At 36.6% G+C, this 12,104-nt stretch overlaps 1 protein-coding gene across 2 annotated transcripts in view; it reads left to right on the top strand.

Annotated features, from left to right (window-relative positions):
- Positions 1–12,104, top strand: part of INO80 (INO80 complex subunit) — a 99,932-nt gene that overhangs the window by 3,361 nt on the left and 84,467 nt on the right. Inside the window, exons 1-6 of one of the 2 annotated variants that reach the window (XM_027869914.1) lie at positions 1,750–1,892; positions 5,563–5,748; positions 6,590–6,756; positions 6,851–6,918; positions 9,162–9,317; positions 11,253–11,373. In XM_027869914.1, coding sequence (XP_027725715.1) covers positions 5,606–5,748; positions 6,590–6,756; positions 6,851–6,918; positions 9,162–9,317; positions 11,253–11,373 — 655 coding nt within the window. In that variant the 5' untranslated portion in view covers positions 1,750–1,892; positions 5,563–5,605. Of the gene's footprint in view, positions 1–1,749; positions 1,893–5,562; positions 5,749–6,589; positions 6,757–6,850; positions 6,919–9,161; positions 9,318–11,252; positions 11,374–12,104 lie in introns of those variants that run through there. The other variant, XM_027869915.1, reaches the window with a different exon arrangement.

Below are 12,104 nucleotides of genomic sequence, written 5' to 3' on the forward strand. Positions count from 1 at the left end.
GGACCATAGGAGATCATTTAACAGATGAACTCCTCATTAACAGATGAACAAATGAAGTCCTGGAGAAGTGAAGTGACTTGTCCAAGGCTATTAAGGTAGTAAATGACATTCATGGCCTGCATGTGATTTATATGTGTCCCTTTTCTACGTGATTAAAAGCAGAGAATTTTGTAATATACAGCCAGTTTCAAATATTTGTATGTGGTTTATGTGTATACTTAGAGTAGATATTCCCAGAATATTTCACTCTGCTACCAGTTAAACTAATGTGTGCATTTGTCAGAATGAACGCTAATTTCAGTATTGGGCAAAAAATATAATTAGGAAAATAAATAGATTTTAATGCACCCCCAAATATTTATAAATGACTATTAGATGATCCACTGTTTTTGAATGTTTATATTACATCCCAGTTAATACTAATAGAGGAGTGATTGTATTGGCATTGATAAAATATATTTATACAATATTAGTGGGTTTTTGTGTGTAATAATCAGTATAATACAATAAATCTTAAGAGCCTGTTATGTGCCAGGCACCATACTGAGTGCTGGGGATACATATAAGAAAAAGAAATACAATCTCTGCCTTCAAACAGCTTGCAATTTACTAAGGGAAATTAAAACATACCACAGAAGAAAGTACCCAGCGGGGCATGATGGTGGAGTTGAATACGAGGAGTACAGCTGGTAGGAAATGAGCAATAACTCTTCAGTTTAAATCAGTAATATTTCTTTTTTTTTTTTTTTTGTTTGTTTGTTTGGTTTTTGTAGTGAGGCAGTCAGGGTTAAGTGACTTGCCCAAGGTCACACAGCTAGTATGTGTCAAGTGTTTGGTCTGAGGCCGGATTTGAACTCTGGTCCTCCTGACTTCAGGGCCGGTGCTCTATCCACTGCGCCACCTAGCTGCCCCTAAATCAGTAATATTTCTGTACTTTGCTGAAGAGAATACTGTGACAAATAGATGTGATCTAAGTAGCTAAGTGTTATATAACATTAATTTACTTACAAAAACTTTTATTAACTTAACATGGTGTGCTTTATTTTTAATTTTTACTGTTAATTAGTAATTTATAATTTCTGAATACCTAAGTCCTAAATCTGTCAAGGATAATAAAGTATATATGCTGACCAGGGGTTAAAAATGGCAAGTACAGCTCTTAAGGAGCTTATACTCTTATAATATGATATAACTTAATATTATAAACATAATATAACATTGTAACATAACAAAGTCCAAACCATAGAAGAAATTGCTTATGACAAGATATAGGCAAGGATTCTCTTACACTTTATTCAGTAAATGTTGGGAAACAAAAATTTGAACTGCCCCATGTCTGAAAAATTCTAGATCCTATAACCATGAGAAACTCGTTCAAGCTGTCTTTTCTAACCTATTAAATCAAAATCAGGAAGATGATAGGGGTATTATTACCTGTCAAGGAAACTCTATTACAGATATTATATAGCAATAAGTCCATTAAAAAACCAAGTCAGAGAATTTTCTGATCCATACTGGAGAGTGATTGCTATGCAATAATAGCTAAGGTAGAAATCTGATAATAACACTATAGAAAAACAACAAAAAAACATACAAAATTAAGTTCATATCAGAAAAGATAAGTATTGTGTTTTTTATGTAATTTTTGGTTTGAACACTTCTGTGGATGAACAATTAGACTTGAGTTACTGTTTCTTGATGACAGGCTGTTTTTGTTGTCTATACAGCATACCTTCACTGACCATACCCCTTTTCAGGATCAGTTGTCTTGGACAAAAGGGACTAGAGGCCACGTTATCCAAGTTCTCCATTTTGATCCCTAAAAAAAAAAAGACATAAATCTCGAACTTCAGAAAAAATAAAGCTACTGCTGTTATTACATTGGCACAAAGGTAAAAACTTGCCGACTAGAAAGTTTTGATGCTGATTATCTAAATATAACTTTTTTCCTCCACCTCCCAGCCCCCATTTCCCCTACCCACAAGTATCCAGATCAGTGATTCCCATTTAGTTGTTTGCAAACACTGAGCAGTTTACTACAATAATCTAAGGGGTTCTTACTAAAAATCTTTGATAGTTTTTAAACAGTAAATACATAATGAGTGGTATTAAATTACTATGGTAGTTCACAACATATATTTTTTAAAAGAAGTTCATGAAACAAAAAATACTAGGAACCATTGATCTAGATTAAGGGAAATAAATATTTATCTTTTCCATAATTCTAAAATCACTCTCACCCTTTTAATCCATGATGTATGCCACTTCTTACTTTAATGTTTAAAGGATCTGTAATTTAGTCAATGTAAGTATGCCTCTCTCTACTGATAACACAACTTAATGCTTTTAAAGAGAGTCTTTTTCAGTTTCTGTGGCCAACCCTGCAGTGGATTTCTTTATACTTAGGACCATTGATGACAGGCACATAATACAACACTGGGCCTAAACTTTTCTAGTTTAGAAGGATCTACCAAAACTTGTACTCCACTCACATAGCCTCCTCAATGATCAGATAAGGCACCAGAGGATTTTTACTGGAGGCCAATACCATTCACTGTCAGATTCTCAAAACACATCTTTCTTCACATCACTCTTATACTCAGAAGCTTTCAGCAATAGCACCTTTTCTTTTTTTTAGATCTTAGATTTCTTTTTTAACCTATCCTTTTCACTACACCGCCCCCCTCATTGAGAAATTTAAAGACAACAAAAAAAGTAGAAACATAAAGTCCTCAATACATAGATACATAGTGCAGCAAAATAAGTTCCCATATTAGCCATGGCCCAAAAAATGTTTCTTCATTTGAAGTGACATGTTTAATTTGCATTCTTTTAAATGTTTGTCATTGCATTGATCAGAGTTCTGAAGTCTTACAAAGTAATTTTTCTCTGTAATATTATCTTTGTATAAATTGTTCTCCTAGTTCTGCTTCCTTTTCTCTGCATCAGTTCATAAAGGGAACAAAGATGATAATAGTAAATCAGTTTGCTTCCGTAAACATTTATTAGCCAATCAAGTATTTATTAAGCCCCTATCAGTGCTACACTGAGTTAGGCACTGAAGATATAAATACAGAGAATGACACCACAAGAATAGCCAATTCTCATCATTCATGGTAGTTATGTTCTATAAAGTTGGCGCAAATGTTGAATTAATGAATACTGAACCATTGCTCCTAGGGGAAATACAAGGGCAGGTTCATTTGAACTTCTGGTCACAACACTTACTTTAGCACTTTCTAGAATAGCCTCACATACAGATTGGTAAATTTCCTCTTCCTTTTTTCTTTTGTTGATTTCATTAACATTGAACTCACAGCCAACAGCACTATAACTCATGCTGGAACGAAGCTTGTCTAACACATTTCCTCAGTGAGTCACATTACAACTTTCTTGTGCTTAGGAACACTAGACAACACTTCAGCCCGGTACTTGGGGGTCATTTTAAAAAGCGAAATCACCAACAAAAAGCACAAAAATACAAAAAAGTGGCACTAAATAGACCTAAAAAGATACTTGTTTAAAGTGTAAGAGCTGAAACAAGAAGGCGGAGCATTGCCTTGTTCAGCTTCTGCTGGGAATGTGTTGGGCGGCTCTACACATGTCCCTGAATGAACACAAAAATGCCTCAAGTATTGATTTTGGAATTACAAATGAGTTTTAGTGAGTAGGCAAATTTGTAAGTATGGAATCTTTGAGTAATGAGGATCAACTATATCAAAATATACGTAGCATATATATGAAGTGAATAAATACGGATATATAAAACAAATTTTAAATACACAATAGTTTGGAAAGGGGTGCTTAACTGTAGAAGACTGAGTGAGCATTATTTTGAAGGAAGAGAAGTACTCTGAGGCAGAGGTAAGGAGAGAGTATATTCCAGGCATGGAAGGCAGCCAGTTCAAAGGCACAGTAATGGGAGATGGAGTGTTGTGTGTGTGAGGAACTAGAGAGAGAAAATCAATTGGGCTGGATCCCAGAGTGACGAAGGAGGAGTAATATACAATGGAAAGTTAGGTTGGGAAAGTCTTTTAAAGTTAAACAGAGGAATTTATATTTGATCCTAGGGACAAAAGGAATACACTGGAATTAATTAGGGGAGTGATGTAGTCAAATCTATACCTGAGGAAAAATTTTTGTTTTTGTTTTTGTTTTTTTTTTTTTGTGAGGCAATTAGGGTTAAGTGACTTGCCCAGAGTCGCAGAGCTAGGAAGTATTATGTATCTGACGCTGGATTTGAACTCAGGTCCTCCTGACTCCAGCCTAGCTGCCCTCTGAGGAGAGATTTTTGGCAGCAATGTGTAGGATAAACTGGAGTAATAAGAGACTTGAGGTAGGTAGAACAGTTTGGATGCTTTATCATTAAGCTATGCAAGAGGTAATGAGGGCCTCAACCAGGGGTGGGGAACCTGTGGCCTCAAGGTTACATGTGGATCTCTACATCTTTAAGTGCCCTTTGACTGAATCCAAACTTCATTGAACAAATTCCCTTAATAAAAGGATTTATTCTGTAAAACTCAGACTCAAAAGGCTGTATCCAAGGACCTAGAAGACCACTTGTGGTGTCGGCTGCAGGTTCCCCACCCCTGGTCTAAACCTAGGTGCTATAAGTATGGAGAGAATGGTCCAGGTATGAGAGATGGGAATGGAGAAACTTCCTTTTACCTCAACACTTAGAGGCCACTGTGGGGTTATTATTATTATTATTTTAATTTAATTAATTTATTTTTAGTTTTCAACAATCACTTGCATAAGCTTTTGAGTTTTAAATTTTCTTCCCTTCCCTCCCTGCCTCCCTCCCCAAGAAGGCATGCAATCTGATATAGGCGTTATGTATACATTCCTATTAAAAGTATTTTCACATTAGTCATGGTGTAAAGAAAAACTAGAACCAATAGGAGGAGCCACAAGAAAGAATAAAACAGAAGAAAAAAAAGCAAATAGTATGCTTCGATCTGCATTCAAACTCCATAGTTCTTTCTCTGGATGTGGATAGCATTTTCCATCATGAGACTTTTGGAGATGTCTTAGATCCTTGCACTGTTGGGTTATTAATTGGCCTAATTTCAATATTGTTGTGTCTCAGGGAATTAGAGAGGCCTGAGGAGATGGTGAGAGAGGAGAACTGCTCAGTGGTTAAAGCAGTTAGAATACACTCAACATTTATCCATTAAGTTTCCTGTCGTATGTGGACCTGATTCATGGTACCCCAAAACAATGACAATAGTAACATCAAAGATCACTGATCACAGATCACCACAACAGGTATAACAGTGATGAAAAGTTTGAAATATGAGAATTACCACAATGTGAGCTCATGCTGTTGGAAAAATGGCACCAGTAGACATGCTTAACACAACGTTGCCACACATCTTCAGTTTGTAAAAAATGCACTATCTTCAAAGCACAATGAAGTGAAGTGCAATAAAATGAGGTATGCATGTATTGCAGGGGAGAAAATCAGCACCTTTCAAGTGGGAATGATGTGAATGTGGACAGAAAAGGAAGAATTGTTTAGTTGGAATATTTCACTGTTTACTCATTATCTTCATTTTATAGCTGTGCAATCAGATATCTCTGTGCATGAGGAGAGATTTGTTCTATGGCCTCGGAGCTGGGTGCCGGGGATGATGGCAGCTGCCCAGAGCTGGCAAAGCCCCTCTATCTTCAGTACCTGGAGAGGGCCCTGCGATTGGACCAGTTCTTGCGACAGACGTCAGCCATCTTCAACAGAAATATCTCTAGGTATGCTAATCTAGTTTAGTAGGATGGTTTGCCATCATGTCCAAGTTTTTTCTCAGACTATGGTTTATCAATTGTGTTTTAAAATATATAAATTTTGTTTTAAGCCTCAAACACTTCTAAGACATAGTAGCATTTTTAAAGTGAAGGTGTGACAGAAGAACAACATGTCTGAAGGAAGCATTTTGGTTTGCTGGTTGCAGAGCAGTTGTTTTATACCATCCTTTAGAGACCGAAGAAGAAATGCTCCTAAAGGACCCAGTGCCCTGACCACACCTGGTTGAGTGGCAGCAGAGTATTCCATTGAAGATCTTCTCTGTGCTTCTAACTGCATTTAACCTCTTGGCTCCTGCTCAACTCTCTTCTGAAAGAACAGAACAGTATTAACATATCATCTTGTTTCTTGTCTAGTATATTCATTTTTTGCATTATTTATGATAAAATTGCTACTTTCTGATTTGTAAAATATCATAGTACAATACATAGAGAGCTATCCTTGAATCCAAGAAGATCTGGATTCTAGTCCCGCCTCTGATACATCCTGGCTGTGTGACCCTAGTATAATCACTCCGTCTCTTGGCAAGTAAGATTCTAAGCTGAAAGAAGATGCTCATCTGCAATGATGGAAGGAGCTTCCTCACACAGGAGTTCCATGTACCAATGACATTACAGGTCCAATCCCTATCTTATTATTAAATAAAATACCAGTCAACTGACTTTAAATTAATTTATTATGTGTGGAAAACTTTTCTGTAGACTGGCCAGTGGCTTGCCCTGCTGGTATCTAATCATTAACATTTCCCAGCTCTGATTGTGGACTCAGGATTCTTCATCTTCTTAACAGTGATGATAGTGAAGATGGACTGGATGATAACCCTTTGTTGCCTCAATCTGGGGATCCCTTAATACAAGTTAAAGAAGAACCCCCAAACTCTTTGCTTGGGGAAACCTCTGGAGCAAGCAATTCTGGAATGTTAAACACATATTCACTGAATGGAGTCCTGCAGTCAGGTCAGTCTGGCCTAATGTCCCTTCTGGGTCTAGAACTTTCTTTGTAAGTCCATTTACTATTTCATCCTGTTGTTTTTTGTGTTTCTTTACACAGAGCCAAAATCTGAGAAAGGAAATTTATATAATTTCTCTAAGCTGAAGAAAAGCAGAAAGTGGCTGAAGGTAAGAGATAAGATGATAGAGGGAAGCAGCATTTACAAAGAAGGATAACTGATTTTGACTATTGAAAAAAAGAATTTATAGACCTAAGAGACTGGATCTACTCAGTTGGGTTAATTTTCCAAGATAAGGTCTTCTTTAAGCCAAGCATTAGATTTGGAAAGAAAGTATAATGGGAGTTTGAAAAATATTAGTCTGTGTTTTTTCTGATCATTGAGCAGTGTTTACCTACTACTGGCCAAATTGAACTAATTTATCTTGTTATTAGTTGTGATCATCATTTCTTGATTTCATAATACATTTCCTCTCAAGAGTTTGGCATTATTTAATGTGTATTAATAGGTTCATGGTTCATAGACTTAGAGCTGGTAGGGATTGTAGAGATCAATGAGTCTAACTCCTTCAATTTTGCAAATGAGGAAACTGGGCTAGAGAGGGCATGTAACCTGGCAAAAGTCACAGGTTCCTGATTCCAGGCCCCCTGCCTGCCCTCTGCATCACGCTGTCCTTCCTAAACTTAGTTATTTATTTTTATGTGAGCTTAACTTTCCAAATAAAATTAGTATTTCCATATACATTATAGAACAGAGAAAGAATATTGTACAGTTTTTATTTATTTTCACAGTTCCCTTAGAAAGTCAGTGCTACTAAACATATAACACATTCCCCCTCAAAAAACAAATTCTATAGCTTCTTGGAAATATAGACATTTTACTAGCCAGCACACATTGCTTTGTGGTTTGTTTCCTTATTCCATTGCTCTTTTCTTCTTGTTGAGGTAGTAGGCTTTGGGGTTGTTTGTTTGTTTGTTTGTTTTTTAAGTGTGCTGGTACATTGAGGTTTAATCCATCCCCCCCCCCCACCCCACACTAAACTTATCAAACACCAAATAAATTTAACATTTCCATATATGTTATAAAACAGAAAGGAGAGGATTGTAAATGAAACTGAATTTCCATTACATAGAACTTGTTTTTTAAAGTATATAACAAATTAAACATGTATCTCAAAACTATCTTGTTTATCTATTTTCTTCCCATTTTCTGTTGGTTACTCTTTTGGGAGGGGAGGAAACCTAGTCATCTTTTCACTTCTCCCCTCCCCTTGCATTTGAAAAGAAAGAAAAACAAAACACTTGTAAGGAATATGTATAGTTAAGGAAAACAAGTCGTCACATTAGCCAGATCCAAAAATACATGTTTCCTTCTACCCCCATCACCTCTGTCAAAAGTGGATAGCATGCTTCTTTATCAGTCCTCTAGAGTCATGGTTATTAATTTCATTAAACAGAATTCTTAAGTCTTTGAGAGTTGTTTTTCTTTACAGTAGTATTATTGTATAAATTATTCTCTTAATTTTGCTCACTTCACTCTGTATCAGTTCATGTAAGCCTTCCCAGTTTCCTTTAAAACTATCCCTTTTATAATTTCTTATGGTATAATAATGTAGTATTATTACATAATTACAAATTGCTTCTTAGAATGACTGGATCAATTCATAGTACAGTAAAAAGACTTGATATAATTCATTAGCTGACTTCTTCAACATTAAACTTGGTAGGCTATCAGTCAACAAGCATTTATTGACCCACTATGTCCCTGGCATCATGCCAGGTGCTGGAGACCCAGAGAAAAAAATGCAATTGTCCCTTCCATCAAGGATTTTACATTTGTTCAGGGGAGGTAACATATACATATATAAGATTATATACAAAAGAAATACAAGGTTATTTGGTAATGGCAAGCACTAGCAGCTGAGGTTAGAAGGAAAGACTTCATATAGAAGTGGCATTTGAGCTGAATGAAAGAAACTGAGGATTCTTAAGAGATGGGGGTGAGGAAAAAGTGAATTTCAGGCATGTGGAGTTGCCTGTTCAGAGGCGCTAAACAAAGAGATTGTACAACGTGTGAAGGGCAGCAAGCTAGCCTGTTTAGCTGGATAACAGAGTACGTGAAAGACAGTAATGTATTTATAGTGCTGGAAAGATAGATTGGGGCCAGCTTGTGAAAGGCTTTCCTTTTCCAGGAAAATTGGAATGATGTGTGTGATTGCCATGAAATCCTCAGTTCTGATCCACATATACTTATTTATTAAGCATCTACTATATGCAAGTCTTTGGGATTTGCACCAGGGATACAAAGACACCCAATATTTCCTGCTCTCTAGGAGAATATGGAAAAGTATTGGAGTTGTATCCATATGTAAATATTTGCCATTTCAAGTCAAATGCTCCTCTTCTATCCCAGGGCATTTTGCTAAGTGATGAGTCCAGTGACACAGATTCTCCAAGTGAAGAAGATGGGGACGATGAAATCAGCCTCACCAGAGAGGAGCTCCACAACATGCTGAGGTTGCACAAATACAAGAAACTACATCAGAATAAATATAGCAAGGACAAGGAGGTGAGAATGAAGTAGAATCCTCTGCTCTGAGCAAGCGGTCTTGCTATTAGATTGTACCTTGCATATGAAAATACATTGTTTTAACATTTTAACATTAACATAAAATGATTGTTTAAAGAACTTGAAGCATTACAGCTCATAAAATATATTACCATCCTTCAGGATGTTTCCTTTTCCTGCATATATTTGCCAGCATCTCGTTTGAATAAGGTACTAATACTCTGGGTCACATATTTACTTTTATTAAAATTGGTTTAATACATCTTCAGCAGCAACACAGAGATGGGGGCCTGAACAATATACTCACAATCAGTGTTAAGGGGTAACTCCATCAGAAGTTCAGAGAAGACTGAAAAACCCATTGCAGTCTGCAAAGGTATTAGAGAGGTATCAAAAATGTTTTTATCTATTCACTGAGCTTCAGGCTTTCGCTATTTTCATTGTAAGATGCTACTTCCAAAGTAATTTTTGAAAGTTATGTTTTCACGAGAATATCAGTGCTGGGGCTCTTAGTTTTTGAAACAGAAAGTTTTCCTTATTGATTATTTGCTAAATAGAAAAGGTATCTTGTGGCAAATTAGCTTTGCCTATTCCTTAGGTCTGAGTCTCTGACCCTCGGTAGCTTATTAGGATTTGAAAAAAACACAAAAGCAAATTTGTCTAATTGCATTTGACATATCCTTTTCACGGATTAAAGAAATATTTCGCACTATAATCAGTAAGGCAAAATTAGTGATTTCCTATTACAGAGATTCTGTAGACGCATATGATTAGTAAAGTTTAATGCTCAGCTGTTCCTAAGCTAGTAAAAATATTAATATCTCTAGGTTAGAACCAATAGAATGATGTCAACTTGTGCTGCTTCGTCTCTTTTATTACAAGAATACTCCTACTAGAAAGAGACAGAGATGTGAAGCTAAACAGGAAATAAAGAGTTAAAGGAGGCAAGGACTTAATATGGCCAGTGGTCCTTAGGACCAAATGGAAATGCAGAGGCTTGAGCTGGGTCTGCCACATGTTAGAAACTTGTCTCATTTTCTCCAAATGAAACTTTGCTTCTGTCAAATGGCAAAATCACAACTTCACAAAACTTTATGTGAAAACTAGGTTTATTACAAGAGAACAAGTGTAACCCAAAATCCATACAGGAGTTTGCATATTTATGACAGCTGGACAAAGGAAGGAGGAGATACCAGAATCTCCATCCAAAGGGGAGGGGCATGGGAGGGAAAAGGATGAAACCCCTCCCAAAGGGGAGGAGCCAGGTGAGGCAAAAGCCACATTATTTTCCTTTGGGAACTGCTAGACCATGAACATATGATGGTCTCCTTATCTGCAAGGGTCCCAGCTGCATAAGCCTACTGCAGACTGTCTGATACCTGTCTTGACTCCCAAGGATACATAGGGAGTCCAGTTTGGGATGCCAACAACAGATTACGTCAGCTGGGGGGTGAGTGTGGGAATTGCTTCATCCTTGTCACATCAGGGTCTTCTGCATGCTCTGGGTCCAGTGTTTCTGGAAAATATGGCAACTCAAAAAGACAAGTGAAGGAGATACCTTAACTAACATTTTTACTGTTGAGATACTAAGGAAGAGGAGATCTCTAAAAAACAATAAACTCCAGTTCTCACACGGAAGCACCAGGACTGAGCCAAACATTTCTGATTCTGATCTGGTAGCAGTGAGAATTTTCCTCTTCTGGGCTGTTTCTAGCATTCTGCTGTAAACTTACCTTCTTTCTTCATATTAATGTAAATTATGGCATAGTTGAACTACTCCAAACAACTATAGAAGACATTTGTCTTTAAGATAATGAGCATTACTTTAATAGCAGTCTACATTGAAGAGTTTGTACTTTTTAAAATTAGCTTTTTTAACTAAAAGTTTAATTGTGTTGAGGCAACAGTCAAATCTATCTCATTATCTCTTTTCAGTTGCAACAGTACCAATACTATAGCGCAGGGCTACTTTCCACATATGACCCTTTTTATGAGCAGCAGCGGCATGTTCTTGGGCCCAAGAAAAAGAAATTTAAAGAGGAAAAAAAACTGAAAGGCAAGTATTCATATCGGTTTTTCCATTTTCATCCTGGACTCTTAGCTTCAGGACCTTGGGGAAGAAAATTAAGCTAAATACTTGCCCTCTCCACAAATTTTCTGCAGTCTACAACTCTGCTCTTTGAAGGATATCAGTTATTCTGGCCTTGGTAAATCACTTAGTGTTTGGCCTGCTAATCTTCTTCTGCGATTTAGTTCAGCTTTAAACCTCATAAATGTGTTGAAAATGTGCTCAGACATTATCTTTTAGTCTTCACTGTGAGTGGTTTACAGAATATGCATGTTTGTTTTATATTGTAATATTAGAAAACCTATGTGTCCAACAGTTGAGGAAGAGCTGAGTAAATTGTAGTATATCAGTATAGTACAGTACAGTTATCCCTTCCACATTGTAGGAGCAGCGCTCCTGTAATCTGACAAATCCACAAAATTGTTTGGCCCTTCCTTTGTACCAGAGAAGAGGTCAGAAGTATTATGATTTTTAAAGATAAAATATGTTAATTTTTATACAATACTTCATATATATTTTATGAATTTCTAAGTTTCTAAACTTTTTCTGTGTTGTCTGCTGGCCTTCATGTGTGGTCTGTGGCTTCAGCAAAACTCAAAAAATTCCCGTTTAATTTCTTATGCTGACCTGCAATACATCAAAACTGTGATGGGGAAAGTTGCCATGTGGAAGGGAGAACTGTATAGTGAAAACTACTTTGTCATGAAATGGCAGATATA

This window comes from Vombatus ursinus, unplaced genomic scaffold (assembly GCF_900497805.2).
Source record: "Vombatus ursinus unplaced genomic scaffold, bare-nosed wombat genome assembly UNPS02014794.1, whole genome shotgun sequence".
Lineage (NCBI taxonomy): Eukaryota > Metazoa > Chordata > Mammalia > Diprotodontia > Vombatidae > Vombatus > Vombatus ursinus.